The 20,736-nt window shown below is 37.6% G+C and overlaps 1 protein-coding gene across 7 annotated transcripts in view; it reads left to right on the forward strand.

Moving 5' to 3' along the window:
- WASHC3 (WASH complex subunit 3) overlaps positions 1–20,736 on the forward strand; it is a 122,334-nt gene that overhangs the window by 41,888 nt on the left and 59,710 nt on the right. For 2 of the 7 annotated variants that reach the window (XM_044229342.1, XM_044229343.1), the window contains exon 7: positions 12,670–12,917. The exons of 4 other annotated variants lie outside the window; for them this stretch is intronic. In XM_044229342.1, the coding sequence (XP_044085277.1) occupies positions 12,670–12,754 (85 nt within the window). In that variant the 3' untranslated portion in view covers positions 12,755–12,917. Of the gene's footprint in view, positions 1–7,807; positions 7,905–12,669; positions 12,918–20,736 lie in introns of those variants that run through there. One more of the 7 variants, XM_044229345.1, reaches the window with a different exon arrangement.

Below are 20,736 nucleotides of genomic sequence, written 5' to 3' on the forward strand. Positions count from 1 at the left end.
CTAGGTTGCTTAACTTTTTGGCATATAACTGTTGGTAATAATTTCTGTTGATTGTTTCTATTTCCTTGGCGTTAGTCATGATTTCTCCCTTTTTATTTATAATTTTATTAATTTGGGTTCTCTCTTTTCTTTTGGATTAGTTTGGCCAGTGGTTTATCAATGTTATTGATTCTTTCAAAAAACCAGCTTCTAGTTTCATTGATGTGTTTTACTCTATCTCTAGTTTCTATCTCATAGATCTCTGCTCTAATATTGATTATTTCCCTTCCTGTGTGTAGGGTTGGCTTAATTTGTTGTTGATTCTCCAGTTCTTTAAGGTGTAAAGAAACCTGGTGTATTCTGGATTTTTCTATTTTTTTGAGGGAGGCTTGGATGGCTATGTATTTCCCCCTTAGGACCATCTTTGCCATATCCCATAGTTTTGGTACTGATGTGTCTTCATTCTCATTGCTTTACATGAATTGTTTAAGTTCTTCTTTGATTTCTTGGTGGATCCAAACATTCTTAAGCAGGGTGGTCTTTAGCTTCCAAGTGTTTGAATTCCTTGCATACTTTTTCTTGTGGTTGAGTTCCAGTTTCAAAACATTGTGGTCTGAGAATATGCAGGGAATCATCTCAGTCTTTCGGTATTGGTTGAGCCCTGATTTGTGACCAAGTGTGTAGTCTATTCTGGAAAAAGTTCCATGTGTGCTCGAGAAGAATGAGTATTCTGTCGTTTTAGGGTGGAATGTTCTGTATGTATATCTATGAGGTCCATCTGGTCCAATGTGTCATTCAGTGCTCTTGCTTCTTTATTGATTTTCTGTTTGGGTAATCTAATACTGAGAGTGGCATGTTAAGATCCCCTACTATTAATTATTCATATCAATATGACTCTTTATCTTGATTAACAGTTGTCTTATGTAGTTAACTGCTCCCGTTTTGGGGGCATAAATATTTACAATTGTTAGATCTTCTTGTTGGATAGACCCTTTACAAATGATGTAGTGTCCTTATTTATCTCTGACTACAGTCTTTAGTTTAAAATCTAATTTATCTGATATGAGAATCACTACCCCAGCTTTCTTTTGAGGTCCATTGGCATGAGAGATGCTTCTCTATCCCTTCACTTTCAGTCTGGATGTATCTTTAGGTTCCAAATGGGTCTCTTGTAGATGGCATATGGACAGGACCTTTCGTTTTATCCATTCTGCAACCCTGTGTCATTTTATGGGAGCATTTAGGCCATTCATGTTAAGAGTAATTATTGAAAGATATGTTTTGACATCATGTTGCCTGTAAAGTACTTGTTTCTATAGATGGTCTCTGTAAATTTCTGTTCTGTGTCACTGTTGGGTTCTTTCTTCTTTAACAGAACCCTCCCTTAATATTTCTTGTAATGCCGGCTTGGTGGTCATATATTCTTTTAAACCTTGCCAGTCTTGGAAGCTCTTTATCTCACCATCCATTTTGAATGTCAGCCTTGCTGGATAAAGTATTCTTGGCTGCATGTTCTTCTCATTTAGTGTCCTGAATATGCCTTGCCAGCCCTTTCTGGCTTGCCAGGTTTCTGTGGACAGGTCTGCCGTTATTCTGATGGCCCTTCCTCTGTACGTAAGGAATCTCTTCCCCCAGCTGTCCTCAGGAGCTCTTGTCTAAAATTATGATTCATCAGTCTCACGATCAAATGTTTTAAGGTCTTTCTAGATTCCTTGATCTTGGCGGGGGCTGTTCTTTCTGCCTCCAGGACATGAATGCTTGTTCCATTCCCCAGATGGGGAAAACTCTCATCAAGAATTTGTTCAACTGCATTTTCTAGTTGTCTTTCTTTCTCCTCCCCGTCAGGAATCCCAATAATTCTGACTTTGGAACGTTTCATGGCATCATGTATTTCCCTAATTCTGTTTTCATGGTTTCTAAGCTGTTTCTTCCATGCCTCCTCCTGATCCTTTTCCTCGATCAGTTTGTCCTCTAGATCACTAATTCTGTCTTCTGCTTCGGTTACCCTAGTTTTTAGAGTATTTAGATTAGATTGTATCTTATTGATAGCATTTTTAACTTCTTCCTGGGCAGCTTTCACTTCTTCCCTTAGAGATTCCATGTTGTCACTAATGGTTTTTTCCAACCTAGCCATTGCCTGAATAATTGTTACTCTGTATTCCCTTACTGACATACTGTTTACGTCCATATCCAGTAGTTCTAATGGAGAGGACATAGTCTCTGATTTTTTCCTCCATTGCATATTCCTCCTCCTAGTCATTTTGGTGAGAAGTGATTGAGGGGATGTGTAGCTGAATATATCAACCACAATCCAGGCAAGGTGCACCCTGGAACACTTTGGAGCAATCCGAAGTCACCAAATTTTATTTCGAGATCTAAACTGGGTCTCTCCAGGCCAAAATCAAGGTGTCAGCAAGTCCACATTATTTCTAGAGACCCTCAGGGAGAAGGCGTCCACTCGCAGCTTCTAGAAGACACCTTCCGCTCTCTGCAGAGACTGAGTCACTCTGACATACCTCTCCAACCAACAGTGTGTGTGTGTGTGTGTGTGTGTGTGTGTTATGTATATATACCACAACTTCTTTAACTTTCCATCCAATGATGGACATTTAGGTTGTTTCCATTTCTTGATTATTGTATATAATACTGCATGAACATTGGGGTGCAAATATCTTTGCAAATCAGCATTTTTGTATTCTTTGGGTAAATGCCCAGAAGTCAGGGGGAGCTAGGTGGCTCAGTCTGTTAAGTGTCTGCCTTTGGGTCCAGTCATGATCCCAGGGGCCTGGGATTGAGCCCCACATGGACTTCTTGCTCAGTAGGGAGCCTGCTTTTCTGCCTTTCCCCCTCCTCCCTGCTTGTGCTCTCTCTCTCAAATAAATAAATAAAATCTTAAAAATAAATCAATACCCAAAAGTCAAATAGTTCTATTCTTAATTTTTTTAAGGAATCTTCATACTGTTTTCCACAGTGGCTGTAGCAAGTTGTATTCCCACCAAGAGTATATGAGGGTTACCTTTGCTCCACATCCTAACCAACACTTGTTATTTCTTGTCTTTCAGTAATACTCATTCTATCCAGTGGGAGGTGATAACTCATTGTGATTTTGATTTGCATTTCTCTGATAATTAGTGATGTTGAAGATCTTTTCATGTACCTATTGGTCCATGAATAGGGCCAATTGGTGGTATACCAATTGGTATGTCTTTTTTGGGGAACTGTCTATTCAGATCCTTTGCCCATTTTTTAATCAGGTTATTTGTTATTTTGCTGTTGGGTTTTATGAATTTTAGGTATTAATCCCTTGTCGGTTATATGATTTGCAAAAATCTTCTCCCGTTCAGTTGGTTGCCTTTTCATTTTGATGATGATTTCTTTTGCTATACAGGAGATTTTTAGTTTGATGTAATCCCATTTATTTATTTTTACTTTTATTTTCCTTATTTTTGGAGTCAGATCCATAAAAATACCACTAAGACCAATATCAAGCAACTTATTGCATGTTTCCTTCTAAGAATTTTATGGTTTCAGGTCTTACATTCAAGTCTTCAAGCCCCTTTGAGTTAATTTTTTGTGGTATAACTTAGTGGCTTAGTTTCATTCTTTTGCATGTGGTTTTCCAGTTTTTTCAACATATTTATTGAAGAGACTATCTTTTCTCCTTTGTATAGTCTTCATTCCTCTCTCATAAATTGTTTGTCCATATATGTGTGTGGGTTTAGTTCTGGGCTGTCAGTTCTCTCCCTTCAATCTCTGTGATACTGTTTTTATTATTATAGCTTTGTGCTATGGTTTGAAGTTGGAGCATGATGTCTTTAGCTTTGTTCTTTCTCAAGATTGCTTTAGCTATTAGGGTTTGGTTCCATACAAATTTTAGAATTATTTTTTCTCAAAGGCCATTGGAATTTTGTTAGGGATTGGGTTGAATCTGTAGAATGCTTTGGGTATTATGGACATTTTAATAATATTAGTTCTTCCAATCCATGAGCATGGGATATCTTTCCATTTGTTTGTGTCTTCTTCAATTTTTTTCATCAGTATCTTACAGTTTTCAGTATACAGGTCTTTCACCTCCTTAAAAGTTTCACTTCTTTAAAGTTATTTCTAGGTATTTTATTCTTTTTTGATAAAATTGTGAATAGGATTGTTTTCCTAATTTCTCTTTCTGATAATTTATTATTAGATTACAGAAACACCTTAAATTGCCATATGTTGATTTTGTATCCTACTACTTTACTGAATTCATTTATTAGATCTAACGGGGTTTTTTGGTGCTATTGTTTGAGTTTTCTATGTATAGTATCATGTTATCTGCAAATAGTGACCGTTTTTTTTATTACTATGTTCAGGTAGCCACTGTATAGTACATAATTAGTTTTTGATGTAGTGTTCAGTGATTCATTAGTTAAGTATAACACCTAGTTCTCATCAGTTTATTTACAGTTTGATGCCTTTTATTTTTTTTTCTGGCCTAATTATTGTGGCTAGACTTTCAATACTATGTTGAATAAAAGTGAGGATAGTGGGTATCCTTTCTCTTATTCCTAATTTTAGAGGAAGAGCTTTCAGGTTTTCAGTATTGACTGAAGTTAGCTGTGGGTTTGTTATATATCGCCCTTATTATGTTGACATGTGTTCCATCTGTACCTACTTTGTTCATAGTTTTTATCATAAGTGGTTGTTAATTTTTGCCACATGCTTTTTATGCATTTATTGAGATGATTGTATGATTTTTGTCCTTCATTTTGTTAGTGTGGCCTATCACATTGATTTATTTGTGGATCTTGAACCATTCTTGCATCCCTGGTTATCATGATCCCTGATCATGATTCTTTTGATGTATTATTGAATTCAGTGTGTTAATATTTTGTTAAAGATCTTTGCATCTGTTTTCATCAGGGCATGTTAGCCTGTAATGTATGTATGTCTGCATGTGTGTGTGGTATTCTTGTTTGCTTTTGACATTAGGGTAATGCCAGCCTCCTAAAATAAGTTTGGAAGCATTCCCTCCTCTTAGGTTTTTTTGGTTTTTTGTTTGTTTGTTTGTTTGTTTTTTTAAGAGTTTGAGAAGGATAGGTGTTAAATCTTTAGATGTTTGGTAGAAGTAACCATGAGTAAAGCTGTCTAGTCCTGGACTTTGTTGGGAAGTTTTGATTACTGATTCAGTCTTCTTTCTAGTAATTGGTTTATTTAGATTTTCTATTTCTTCAGTCTTGGAAGATTGCATATTTCTGGGAATTTATTCATTTCTTCTAGGTTGTCCAATTTTTTGGTAATTTTTCATAGTATTGTCTTATGATCCTTTCTATTTTTGTGATGTCAGTTGTAACTTCTCGTCTTCCCTTTCTGATTCTGTTAGAGCCCGGTCTCTTTGTTAGTCTAGCTCAAGTCTTGTAAATTACTTATCTTTTCAGAGAACCAACTCTTAATTTCATTGATCTTTTCTATTGTCAGTTTATACTTTTAGTTCCATTCTGATCTTTAATATTTCCTTCCTTCTACTGATTTTGAGTTTCACTTCTTCTGCTTTTTTTTTTAGTTCTTTTAGGTGAGAAGGTAGATGGTTTATTTGAGATTTTTGTTAAGTTTTTTTCTTGTGGTAGGCCTGTATTGCTATGATCATCCCTCTTAGAATTGCTTTTGCTACATCCTATAGATTTTTGTGTGTCATATTTCTGTTTTCTTTTGTGTCTGGGTTGTTCAGTAGCATGTTGTTAATCTCTACATTTTTATAGTTTTTCCAGTAATTTTTGTAAGTGATTCTACTTTCATACTATTGTGAGTGGAGATGATGCTTGATAAGATTTCAGTCTTCTTGAATTTATTGAGATTATTTTTATGCCCTGCTATGTGATCTGTTCATGTACACTTGAGAAGCATGGATATTCTGCTGCTTTTGTATGGAGTGTTCTTTATATCAATTAAGTCCATCTGGCCTAATGTGTCATTTAAGGCACATTATAAATTTTCTGTTTGGATGATGTATCCATTGATTTAAGTGGGTGTAGTATATTGATTTGGCTGATGAAAGCATGTAATTGAGTCAAGCTATTGTGCAGACTTTGAACTGAACCAGCTCAGTTGGCATTTGTTCTGAGGATATTTATTCAAAAGACATTTATACCTTCCTCGCAGACTGTGGAATGATCACAGTTATGGTTGCCAGAAATAAAAGTAACCACCTCAGCCTACTTACCATTTTCACAAGATGGGGTTTATTAGTGGTAACCAAAAGGATACTAGAAACCAAGAAAACTTTCTGTTAATTATATTGAAGGGATGTCCCACCCTCTAAAGGAATTCCTTATCTACCAGTCATCTTTGTCTACCTCCTGCTATTCGACAACATAATGGATTAAAGTTTGGGCTTTGGCTGGTTGGGGATAAGATAGACTTCAATTTCCTAACTGAACAATTCCAAAGATAGTTTTTCTGCTTCCATTTTTTAATTTTTACTGAGCTGGAGTCCCATTCAATGTGATTGCCACTTCTCAACCACTGGCTGGCAGACTGGCTAAGCACAGGACAGAAAAAAAACCAATTATCAAATTATTGGTCCAGAGTTGGAGACTTTGATCACAAGAGAGAGAAATAATAGAAATATTAAAGAGATGGTATTAAAAAGCATTGTGGTCTGCCAATGACTAGTGAGCAAAAGATAAGGGAGCAGCTGGGGAGTAAAGGACCCCAAGATAAATAGCAAAAACCAGTATTTTCTGGGAGATCAATCAATCTTTCTCTCTTTCTTTCTTTTTGCTTTCTTTTCTTCTAATATATAATATTAGGTATGAATTGTTTGCTGTGTAGCACAACAAAGGACAGGATATACCTGTGTTGATGGGCATTCAGAAGGGAAAAGACCAAAGTGCGAATAGTTTGAATAAATGTAATGCTGAAATAAGTCTTACTAGTTACTATATTATCAAAGTCTAAATTGTCATTTTTATAACCACCCCAGAAGTCTTTTTATTTATAGTCAGTACAGTCTTGGCTCAGGAATTTAGTGTTTTGCTCTTTCTTGTAAGACCACATGTTGCCCTTGCATAGAGCTATGACAGAACAGGATCAGTATTCTGACAGTTGACAACAGGATCATGTGACAACAGGATCATGTGACATTATAAATTTATGTGCGCTGTAGTCAATATTGAAAAGTGTAACTTTTCAAGTGATGATAACTACTGTACTCTCTTCCCATAATGTACTCAGCCATATTTTTACTAACAATGCTTTTGTCACTTAATGTGCCTTAAATTTAATGTTAAAACCATTAAATTAAAGAAAATGAAAAATATTTTTAAACTATCTACATAAATAAATGTTTTTCCAAAGTATGTTTATATATGTTTTTTATGTCCTTTTCTTAAGTGACTGCGGTTTTAAACACAAATATAAATATCTCTTTAATGAAAACAAATTAAACCAATGATATTTGTAGTTTAGGACTCTTTTCATGTTCAGAATCGCAGAAACCAACTCAAACTAGCTCAGAAAGGGAAGTTATTGATTCACATAGCTAAAAAGTCTAAGTGGGACAGGATCTAGGAGTTTTAGTGTCATCTGTGCTTGTTGTGTGGCTGGTTGGTGTTCTCACTTTCCTAGCACCTCATTCCAACTTTACTCCTTGGCATAATAATTCACTTCTCTCCAGTGTAATTGATCTTGCTCCTTGAAGCCAAGGAATTAGCACTTATGAAGGCTTTAATATTGTTAGATTTGCTAATTGAATAACATCAAGTGTAGAATATCATAGCTCATTTCTAGGGAAACATTCTGATTAGCCCTGATTGGGTCATGTGCCCTCCCTTGAATCAGTCTCTCTTCCCAGGGGAAGAAATGCTTAATGACTGGCCAATCCTGGATTATGTGACTGAAACAAGGAAGGGTACAGGGAAAGAATGGGGGCAGCAGGAATTGTGGTTGACATCCTTATTTGATTCACATAAATGGGAGAAAGGTGAGTATCAAAAAGAAAAAGCACACAGCATCTGTGTAATGATTGGTATATATTTAGTTCTTCCTTCTCCTTTCCTTTCTGAATTTTGGCTCATTTTTTGTTGAAGTCAGCCTTAGTAACTTTAATAAGTGAGTTGAAACACTTATTTTAAAAGATACTTAGACTAAGAAATGAGTTGAAAATTAAAATTTTAAAAATTTTGCTTTTATTAAGACTTTTATATGGAGCACCTAGGTGGCTCATTTGGTTAAGCCGCTGCCTTAGGCTCAGGTCATGATCCCAGGTTCTGAGATCTAGCCTCGCATCAGGCTCCTTGCTCAACAGGGAGCCTGCTTCTCCCTCTCCCTCTGCCTGCCGCTCCCCTTGTTTGTGCACTCTCTGTGTCAAACATATAAATAAAATCTCTTTTTTTTAAAAAGACTTTTGTGGATAATCTTGGTGCCACAAATTATATAAGTATGATTATTAAAATGTAGATACCAAAATAGTGGTTTTTATTGTGTGACCACTGAAGATTGAGATTTTTTAAAAATGTACATGATACATTATGAATGTACTCTGACTTTTTAAATTTATTTTTAAAAGATTTTATTTATTTATTTGAGAGAGACACAGCGAGAAAGGGACACAAGCAGGGGGAGAGGGCTGGGGAGAAGTAGGCTTCTTGCTGAGCAGCGAGCCTGATGTGGGGCTTCATCCCAGGACCCTGGGATCATGACCTGAGCTGAAAGCAAACCCTTAATGACTGAGCCACCCAAGCACCTTGTACTCTGACTTTATATGTGTTTCTACATTTTGCTGATTAACTCTTTTTTAGTGATACTCATATATTTAGGACACTGAGAAACTGTTACAAAGTCCTCATCTTCACATTTTAATAATGAATCCATTGAATTTTGAGAAACTAAGCTTTAGCCCAGTACTTTAAGATAGCAACTTTTTCAGACATATCTTTAAAACTTTTTTGCATGAGGTCACCTGGGTGGCTCAGTTGCTTAAACAACTCTATCTCAGGTCATGACTGCAGGTTCCTGGGATTGAGCTCCATGTTGGGGCTCCCTGCTCAACAGGAAGTCTGCTGCTACCTCTCCCTCTGACCCCACCCATTTCTCATGCTCTCTTGTTCGCACTCTCTCTTCAAATAAATGGAAAAAAAACTTTTTTTTTTTAAATGTTACCTTGTTTTATTTTAATATTGTTTTTGATTACTAGGAGTTTCCCCATTTTTTTTTCTTCAATTTATTTATTTTCAGAAAAACAGTATTCATTATTTTTTCACCACACCCAGTGCTCCATGCAAGCCGTGCCCTCTATAATACCCACCACCTGGTACCCCAACCTCCCACCCCCCCGCCACTTCAAACCCCTCAGACTGTTTTTCAGAGTCCATAGTCTCTCATGGTTCTTTTTAAAAAAAACTTCTTTGCATGAAAAACAGGTCCATATATACAGGATTAAGCAAGAGCCATTCTGATCATAACATAAAAAGCCAAAATTTTGTCCCCCTGTATATGATTATCCAGTCTGGAAATGATGGTATTGTTTTAAGCTTTATTATGAACTTTTCTGTAAAGCTTTTTAACTTACAAAATATTTTCATATACATTACCTCTTTGATTCTGATATCTTGAAATTTTTCTCTTTTCTATATCCAAAGAGGACAAGTATGTGCTTTTTCTTTTATTTTTCTAGCAATTCCAAATCAAAGTAGCCTAAAATTTATTTTTAAATGAATGAAGACAAACAATAACAAGTATTGGCAAAGATACAAAGAAAATGGAGCCCTCGTGCCCTGTTGGTGGGAATGTAAAATATTACAGCTACTATGGAAAACAATATTGCAGTTCCTCAAGAAATTAAGCATAGAATTATTATATGGTAGAGCAATTCCACTTCTGGGTATATACCCAAAAGAAATGAAAGCACGGCCTCAAGCATGTATTTGTATACCAGGTTCAAGTAGCATTATTCATAGTAGGCCAGAGGTGAAAGTAACCCAAATGCCCACCCAGAGGTGAATGGATAAACAAAATGTAGTATGTGCATACAAAGGAATATTATTCATCCTTTAAAAGGAAGGAAATTCTCATACCTATTGTTCCTGCCAAATGGTCTAATGTCACCAAATTTTAACAGAAATTACCTTATATTGTAGCTCCCAAATGATTTACAGTTCCCAAATGCAACATGAATTCTCATTTTTTTTCTTTATTCAGAACCCTCTCATCCCCACTTATTCCCATCTTTTCTGTTTCTGGGGAACTCCTACTCATATCCTAATACCCTTCACAAATATCTCCACTTCTCTGGAATCTTTTTTGACCAAACCTCATAAAGCGAGTTACTTTTTTCTTTTCACATAAGCATAGTTACTACATCTGTATTCATGTATATCACACTATATAATAATAATTTGCATTCTGTCTCCCTCTGAAATATCCCCCTAAAATATCAGCTTCTTCAGGGCAGGAAGATTTTTCATTCATTTTTGTATCTCCAGCATGTAACACAGTTCCTGGCAAAATGGTGGGTATGTGATGATGATAATCATGATGGTGATGATGATGATGATGATGATACAAGATAGCATTTATTTAATATATTACTATGTGCCAAATATTATTTGATATACTTTACATATAATAACTCACTTTAATCATTATAACAATCCAGTCAATTAGTTGGATCCAGAGTGGTCACCTAGCTTCCCCAAAGCTGTGCAAATATGTAGCAAGACTGGAATTGAATCCAAGCAGTCTGACCACAGACAGAATCTGTGTTCTTAACCACTATACTCTATAGCTGTGATGATCACATCTATTAAAAAATGGCTAAACAGGGGCGCCTGGGTGGCTCAGTGGGTTAAGCCGCTGCCTTCGGCTCAGGTCATGATCTCAGGGTCCTGGGATCAAGTCCCACATCGGGCTCTCTGCTCAGCAGGGAGCCTGCTTCCTCCTCTATCTCTGCCTACCTCTCTGCCTACTTGTGATCTCTGTCTGTCAAATAAATAAATAAAATCTTTAAAAAAAAAATGGCTAAACACATAAATTAAGTGTATTATTTCAGCTCCTCCTAGGCTTAAGCTGCTTTTGGCCTTAAGTATCATTTATTTTGGAGACATTGTATACATTGTTTTATTTGTTTGAGCTGCCATAAATATAATTTGATGTAGTACTTAAATAATTACCTCTGGTAATTTTTTTCCTTTTTAGCAAAGTAAACACAGTGAGAAATCACCTGTATAGCAAAGAGAAATTTATTTGGAAAATATGTCCGGTATTCATGCCCACTACTCCTAGATTTCTTGTTTCTATGGAAAGCCTTGAAGACTGTGGTCTTATGTTAGTATTTTAGGCAGATGGAATATCAGTCAAAACTTAGACATGCTGTTTCCAGCTTTAAAGTTTACTGTATTGAGTACATGTGACTCCCTCTAAGTCATAATCTTAAATTGTACAGCAAAGCGAATGGGTTTATGTTTGATCCATTGCTGGGAGGAATGCCAGCATTTCTCTGTTTTGTAGCTTGACAGATATAATATTAAAAAACATAAGCCAAAAATCAGCCATAATTTTTAATAACTAATATAAATATGGTAGATTGTACATTTTTTATTTTGAGTAATAGTAATTATATTTGTGGCAAAGAAGAGTTTTATGGGTTGGTGTCCTAATTCTTTTTTTTTTATTACATTTTTAAAAAATATATCTTTTCAGTGTAACAGTATTCATTGTTTTTGCACCACACGCAGTGCTCCATGCAATCCGTGCCCTCTATAATACCCATCACGTGGTTCCCCCAACCTCCCACCCCCCGCCCCTTCAAAACCCTCGGATTGTTCTTCAGAGTCCATAGTCTCTCATGGTTCACCTCCCCTTCCTAATTCTTGAGTAAAAATCAGAGTCTGGTAGTTTTGGTTATTAAGATAGAACAGCTATATCATTTTTCCTTTCCCTCTTAATTTCCCCAGAAGTATACTTTACTTGCTTAATGATAGTATTACCATATTGATTAGATGATTTACTAACAAACACTATAGAGCCTATCTAGTTGACAATTTTGATAACACCATTAAAATTTCATTTGATTTATTATAATCTATCCCTGCAAAGTTGGAATTTAATTGTTTTCATATCTCCTTGTTGTGCCTAGGGAACCTTTGAGACATTTTTTGCCAACTCATACTTTTTATATTCATTCGATGAAGATAAAGTATAAGTGAAAATATTCAACAAACACTAAGAAACTTCTTTTACCAGGCTCTCTTCTACCCTGCAAAATTTCCATATTGTTTGTGTTTCTTAATAGCCATTCTTTTCACTCTCTTCCATTTTTAAATTCCTTTCTGCAGCTTTCCTGGAACATGAAGATTTTCTTTTCTTCCCATTTCTAGCTTTCCTTTCTCTGTACCTCCTGTACTCTTGGAGGCCACAGAGATGTAACACTGGGCATGCCTGCCTCTCCACATCGCATTTCTGTCTGTAATTGGGTCTCCCTGGAAATGAGAAGCAGAAAGTGCTGGAGTAGCATGTTTTGTAAGGACTGGCAAGAGAAAACAGTGCTGGAGAAGCCAAAGAGAAGCATGCTGTGGAGAGCAGGGGTCTCTCAGTTAAGGACACAGACTTGGCAGATTTAGTAGCAGCAATATTCTAGCAGCAATGAACCAAATTTACAGGTAGCAAACTCATTTTTCAACTGGTAAAACCTTCAAAAATTGTTCCCTTCTCTTTCAGAAGGCCAGATGCTCCAGTGCCTGATGGTGAAGGTGAAAAAATTACAGAAGAAAGTTCAGACAGTGAATCTTCTTTTAGTGACTAAGCTTAATTTTGATAACAGTTACATATATATGTGTAGGTATACATTTACATTCTATAAGAAAGAGAACCTGACCTTGAACTTTTAGTCATAAAAACATCAAATGACCATATATCCACCAACAAACTTCCTCTATGTTTAAATAAATAAAGAAAGAAAGAATTTATAACCTGGCATTATGTCTTGTTACCAAAACACAGGGCTGTGACTGAAAAATAGAATAACTTAAATAAAGTCCTATTAGTACTACAAATACTAAGATGGGCTATTTCGGGGATGCGGTGAGCATTGAAAATGAACCCAGTGTGAGTTGCCAATCAAAAATAGATTCAATGTTGCTGTGAAATGTGTAAACCTGGTGATTCACAGACCTGTACCCCTGGGGATAAAAATACGTTATATGTTTATTAAAAAAATAAATTAATTAAAAGTTGCAATTTAAAAAAAAATAAAAATAAAATACATTAAAATTTAAAAAATAGATTCAATGCAAAAAAGGTGAATTTGACTAAGTAAGTTATTCAATTTCTGTGACTATTTTAACATGAAAAGTATTATGTGTGTTTGTATTGTAAGAGTGGCTAAGGAAGTTTTTGGCAGAGACTAATACCAGATTTAAATTTTATGTGACAACTTGAACCTTATATGTCATAGAAAGTATGAATTTGGAATTTATTGGTCATATTTATTAGCATGTAGAGCTTTTCATCACTTGCCCATTAGTTCCTATACTATTAAAGTGTCAGATATTCTTAGAATATTATCAGGTAGAAATTGAATTAAAGGTAGTTTCAATGTGTTTCAGAGTGAGTAAGCATCACGTGATCAACTCTTTTATTGCCTAAACAGGAAAAAAAAAAAATTAAAAATGCTCTCCTCACCTCACCTCTACTACACAGTGCAGAAAATTTCTAAAGTACTTACATGAAAAGATACATATGCATTTGATTAATGGTTTAGCCTACCTGAAAGCAGACCCTGAGAAAAGGCCTTGGGTTTAAGTATGTCATTTGTGAAGTAATTACAGGATGCAGAAGTAAGAGAACAGAAAGAGCAAGAGGAAGAATACCTTTACAAAAATATATTATAAAAGTATATTATTAAAGTTGCCATTTTGGGCTCCTGAGGAGCTTTCAAACTGCCTCCCATAAATGCCCACCTAATACAGATAGGATAATTATTAACCAGTTTCCATCCCCCATTAGTTGAAAGCTGCCTCCAGGAGCATTGACTAATCCCACACTTCCGGGCTGTACTTTTGTGTGGGAAGGTGGGCTTTCCCAACATTAAAAAAGGACTTGGAACAGAAAAGAAAAAGATGTATGGCTCACACTTGTGGTGGAATTTCACTAGCAAAAAAAGGGACAAGTCTGAGCTCAGAACTGTGAAGTGCAGTTGTGGCTGATAGCAGAAGTTGATAAGAGGATGTGATGTTGGGCCAAAGAGGTGTTGCTCAGTAGTTCTTGCCTATGCAGAACTGCTTGAGTCCCATGTTAAATCCACTCCATCATCGAGTCTTCAAGGTGGTGCTCAGCCACATTCTATAAAAAGACTACCGAGAAAGATTAGACAAGCTATAGTTCCTCTTATTACTGAACCCAAGGCCAAAATATATTCATTATCTCCCTCCTCCACCCCCCATTTGAGGTTTTCTTTGCTCTCTGCCAGAAATTCAACTAGTCTAGTTTGGTTGACTGCTGGAGTGAACCAGATCTTCATCCCTTCAGGGATCTGGGGTCTTGATTACTTTGCCCTTTTTAAGTCTATGATTATCATAGTTGTTTGTTTGCTGTTCTCACCAGCCTTGGAAGCACCAAAACATGCCCCCAGGGAATCACCTGAGTTCCAGCACAGCCTCACTGTTTGATTTTGTAGTCACATTCCTAGCTTTTCTTGTTAACCAACATATTAATTCCCCTTTCTTGCCTGTTGTCCCATAGACATGAGCAGCCCAACAGGACCAGGTGGCAGCTGTAGCTTCAGTTTTGTGGAATCCTTACAGTGCCTCCTGGTGGAAGTGTGCCAGCTTCTTCCCTTTACCCTGTCAGGATACAGGACCTCCAATCCAACAAAGCTTAAGGTAGTAGGAATGGGAAACATATTCTATAAATAGCTCACTGGGAATGGTGGTAAGAAAGGCCAATCCTATTTCTATGCTCTTGGTTCCTGCACCTTGCCTTTGGGGACATGGCATCACATACTGTTCATTGGTATACTGCATGTATCATGTCCTGGAAAATAGTACCTTAAATTTTTTTTTTTTTTAAGATTTTATTTTATTTATTTGAGAGAGAGAGACAGTGAGAGAGAGCATGAGCGAGGAGAAGGTCAGAGGGAGAAGCAGACTCCCCATGGAGCTGGGAGCCTGATGTGGGACTCGATCCCGGGACTCCAGGATCACGCCCTGAGCCGGAGGCAGTCGTTTAACCAACTGCGCCACCCAGGCGTCCCGAAAATAGTACCTTAATCCTACAGGATGTTATACCTGAGCTGATGCCTAATCTGGCCATAGTTATCCTAGATTAACTGCTTCTGGATAATACTCTATGTGTAGGTTCATTGATCTAATCGTTCATGTTCATTTGCTATAAAATAGTTCCTTGGTCTAATGCAACGTAATGCAGGATACTGTGTTGGTAATAGGCATTCTAGATTCTAAGATTACTATCTTAGATATGATGGCAGAGGTACTGCTGGAAAGGAGGGCAAGCCTATATTAAGAGTACAAATTAATTACTATGGACTGAATTACTTCCCCCTCTGGGGTGGAAGGAAATTAATGCACACAACTTGTTACCAAGTAGCTAGTTGATTTCAGTAAAGGGATAGTACCAAATCATTGGTCTTTGCTTGTGACAGATCACTTTTCAATAGTAGTAGTAACTAGATCGTCCTAAATGAGAAAAAACCCAAGCTGTTGGGCCCATCCCATGCCTAGCCTCCAACTCTGTCACCATGAATACTTTTTTCATGGGTTTGTTGTGCAAGCCTGGAGTGGTTACGGAAAAGACGGGCTGAAATCTATTGGAATCATCCTGTGTGCCTGATCTCTACTTTCTCATGTGAATGTTCTTTCACTGACATTCCATGATGGAAAAATCTGCACATTTTGCCATAATCAAAAACAGTTTTTTATTCTTAACTGAAGCCACATCTTTGTCAGCACGGATGACCAAGTGTACTGTTTGAAGCTCTGTCAGGAAGATTTTTCCCTCACCACTGATCTCTATCACTTCCTCTGAGAGAGACAATAGTGTAGAAGCCAGCCATTGTTGGCTCACACCCACAGAGCAAGCTGGTCCATCCATGAACAAGGTCTACTTTTTCCTTCTCTGTCACCTGGCATGTTAATATTTTTAAAAAGTGCTTCAGTTCCTCACCTCTCCCTCTCCATGCTTTTTCCCATGTAATTTTTCATTGCCTTCCTACTCTGGGTGGAGCATTCTGCCTCACCTTTTGACTCTGAACTTAGCCATGTGGTTTTGCTTTGGACCAATAGAATGTCCGCAAATCTGATCCAGGCAGAGGCTTGAAAAATACTTGGATGATTGGTCTTGCTTTCTCTTGTACCTCTGCCACTGACATAAGAATATGACTGGGATAGTCTGATGAAAAGTGAAAGATATGTGGAGCAGAGCTAAGTTGTTCCAGTCACCCTGCAGCCAAGCTTAAAATGTGAGCAATCCCAGCCAAGACTAGAACATATGTCTAGCCTATTCCCAGCTGCCCTTAGATGTATGAATGATAAATGTTAATTGTTGATTCTCATAAAGATTTTTTTATTATTTTATGGCATTACTGTAGCAATAAATAACTGATACATCTGATCATAGGGAATTTCCCATGAGATCTTAGCAATAGGTTAAAGGAGATGCATTTGTGCAAGAGAGATAAATGGTAGGGGGAATCTAGGCTACCTGTCCATGCAATTTACACATACCCTCTAGACTAACTCAGGCTTGGTTCCAAATGCATCATTTCCATCGAATGATGGATTACTACTGTGACTATCTACTATCTGACCTTACGATTTGGTGAATCTGATAGTACCCATTGCATGATTGGCAGCTCCAGTTAATCACTTGACATCAGATTTTTAATTTCTGATGAATACCACAGGCATGCCAGGAGTTGCTTTTCAAATAATGAGAAGGCATGACTTTGCTCCGAACTTAAGATCTGTGCTATTAAAACTTGCCAGAGATGCTACACAGTGTCCTACCTCAGGTATCTGTAGTATCAATGGATAATCTGTCATGTAATCAGCTGAGCAGCAGGGCAGCTTATGTCACAGCCTGAACCTGGAGCACAGCCCTCTCTGCTCTGGACTCTATTTGAAACTAGCAGCCTTCCAAGTCACCCCACAAATGGGTGAGAGCAGTATTCGACTTTCAAAAGCCAAAGCCACCAACATGCTATACCTCTTTCTTAATTAATGGTAGAGGGTGCAAGTTCAGTAACTTGTCCCTTTTTTTTGGTCTATGTTCAATTAGTCAACATACAATACATCATTAGTTTTTAGTGTAGTGTTCAGTGATTCATTAGTTGTGTATAACACCCAGTGCTCATCACAGCCCATGCCCTCCTTAATACCTATCATCCAGTTACCCCCGTCCCCACTCCCCCCTCCCTTCTTTAACCCTCAGTTTCCTGGAGTCTAGAGTCTCTCATGGTTTGTCTCCCTCTCTGATTTCTTCCAATTCAGTTTTCCTTCCCTTCCCTTATGGTCCTCTGCGCTATTCCTTATGTTCCACCTATGAGTGAAACCATATAATAATTGGTCTTTCTCTGCTTGACTTACTTCTCTTAGCATAGTACCCTCCAGTCCCATCCATGTCAGTGCAAATGGTAGGTATCCATCCTTTCTGATGGCTGAGTAATTTGTCCTTTACCCTGGAGGGGATATCCCAGCATCCTTTGGACCACTGGACCTAAAATCTTCAAGGATCTGAATCTTCTATCTTCTAGCCTGTGTCTTGTATCTTCTATCTTCTATCTTGTATCTTCTATCTTCTATCTTAAAGGGCACCAAGGGTCCTTTCCATTTCCTCTTCACTAAATCTTTAGCCTAATTTACCAATACAAGTTACCAGCATGAGGTTTTGTGGAATAGCAGGATGAACAAAATTCCTGCAGACTACCTAGTGAGAGAGTAGGAGAATTTACATAACCCTATGACAGTAGGTTAGAATACATTGCTATCCTTCCTATGTATATATAAACACTTTCAATGTTCTTAATGATTGAAAAAAAGTTTTCCAGGTTAACAGTCATATACCATGCCAGAGGCTGTGTTCTTAAGTTCCAGGAGAGGTATCATATCTGGCATAGGAGTCATGATCAGCATGATCACTTGGTTAAGTTTATGATAGTCCTTTGTCTTCTACGGCGGTCCTTGGGATTCAGCAGGGTGATACATGTGAATGCATAAGGCATCATCTTTGCATCCTTTAAATGTTTGAAGATGGTACTAATCTCTGCTATTCCACTCAGAATGCAATATTTTTTCTGGTTTACTATCTTGGCTGGGTGGCAGGTATAGTTTTAGGGATTTCTACTTGATCCTCCCTACCATAATGGATTTTATTTCATAGGTCAGGGAATTGATGTGAAGCTGTTAAGAATATCCCAAGTATGTACTCAGAAACCAGGGAAATAGCCACAGGGACCTACCTCATCCAATTAAAAGTACTATAAGATGGACTGGAGCCCAGACTTTATTTGTTACCTGGTGTCCATAACACCACTCTAACTGAGGGAGGATCGTGACAGATACTTGATATCAAGTCAATTTGGTCCTCTATCCAACATTTAAAAGATTTAAGTATTCCCCTTTATCCATTGTACAGTTACTTTGACAAATAGAGAAAGACTAAGGAAATTTCTTTTTAGATATACTTGTAGTGGAAAAGGTAGCATTTTTCTTTTTTTAAAAGATTTTATTTATTTATTTATTTATTTATGGGGGGGGGCAGGCAGCAAGGAGCAGAGGGAGACAGAGAAGCAAAGACTCTACACAGAGTACAGAGCCTGACATGGGGCTTGATCCCACAACCCCAAGATTGTGACCTGAGCCGAAATAAGAGTCAGCTACCCAACCAATTGCCCAGGTGCCCCAAGGTGGCATTTTTAAAGGGCTTTGGCCTCCTTTTCGATGGATGGACATAATGAGATAATAATTAAAGGAAAACACTTCTCCTTTATAGCAGCTGACATCAGCCTTCTCACCGGTCCATGCTTTTTTGGGATTTTACAATTAAAGCTACACTCTAGTCTACTACCTTCTACCTTGAGCATGAGGTACACCATGGTATATTAGTCACCAACACAGATCCCTGCTTACCAGGGAATCTAGATTGCCACTTCGGCCTGTTGCTACTTTGCCACTGATGGTTGAATATCACCACCTGCTTCCTGCCATTATGGAATCCTACCATCTCAGTTAATACTAGAGTGTCCAATTCTGTGGCATCATATCCCCTCCTGTGAATTCTGGTCTACAGAATGTAGCTACCCTGACTTTTCTCAGAGATGTTGGTGCCAGCTTCATTAGTGTTATTCTTTATTTCCTTAGTAAAGAGAATTCTCTAGATCCTTCTGGGAAAGTAGTGGGTTGTCTCTCTCAACACAAGAAATAAATCCATTCTAACATTCCCACCCCTCAGCCACTGAGCTCTTTTTCAGTACTTTACGGGCAATTTCAGCATCTCCATTTCACTTACTGTAGACCATCCTGACCAAATTTCATGAAGTTTTCCCAACAGCCTATTAGCACCAGCTCCATTGCCAGGGTGTTGCTCTTGAGTCATGAGAGAGTGCTCTCATGTCAATAAACTCTCCTCTGTCCAGCCTTATATTCTGCTTACTCCGGTGCTACAGGTTCAGGATCTCTTCCCACACATGTTCTCCAGATTTCTTCCAGTGCTTGTTAGCCAGTTCCTAAAATTCTTTCAGTAAATAGGCTCTCTCTTCCCAGATCAAGGACTGTGTTTTCTCTCTCAGCTGAAACTTGACATTATTCTCAAGGCAATGGGGAAGTTAATTAAATCCTGAGGTGGTAGGGGGTAATTGTACTTGGAAGGCATCCATTTCAAGCAAACACTGAATGGCCTCCAGGTAAGGCAAGGCTGCTCTCCTCAAGTAAAGGAGAAAAGACTGCTTTGGCTGGCATGATGTTCAAGCTGCTCAAGCACATCCACCCAGATTTTTTCATCTCAAGTCTGTCCCTCTCCTTCGGTATCAGGGCTGTGACTTTAACAAAGCAGACTTGAAGAGGCTGCACATATCATCTCCTTTGCAGGTCTGCCATCCTTAAACTCTGGGCCTGAGTTTCACCACAGCTCTCCTACAGCTAAGGAGATAAAGGTCTCTTTAAAGACTGCAGAAGTGGCCTTTTGGCTTTCAGTGTGCCCTAAGATGACAGTTGGTAGATTTGAGTCTTTTACTTCTTTTTTTCTAGGTTCCCCAGACAATTAACAAATACTAGTCAATTCCACAATTCTTTGCCCCCAAACCATTCTAGTGACAGAGATAGTGGATAACTCATGGCTTCTTGTCCCATTCCATCATAGGTGAGATTCTTATGAGTTGTAATGTACACCAGAGATTTCCATCATCCTGATTATTCTTACAATAGGAGAGGGGACCAAGTTCTGGAAACCTATCCTAAGGATCTCCTTTCCACTATCATACCAAAGTCCTATGTTATATTCCTCCTAAAAACAGATCTCAAGACAAACACTCAGGCACAAGAAGTTTATTTGTGAATTAATCCCAGGAGGCAGGAATGAGAGATCAGGAAAAATGACACAGGGAAGAAAATATGATACAAGGATATATTACAAAGATTTCTACTGTGAGTGCTTGGGAATTGATTCCAAGACTACCATCTCCTTAGAAATGAACTAATAAAAAATTAGTTCAGATCTTCTCTATCTTTGATGAAGTTTTTTTTTTTTCTGAGAAGGATGTTTTAGGAAATCTAT

Source organism: Neovison vison, chromosome 12, assembly GCF_020171115.1.
Source record: "Neovison vison isolate M4711 chromosome 12, ASM_NN_V1, whole genome shotgun sequence".
Classification (NCBI taxonomy): Eukaryota; Metazoa; Chordata; class Mammalia; order Carnivora; family Mustelidae; genus Neogale; species Neogale vison.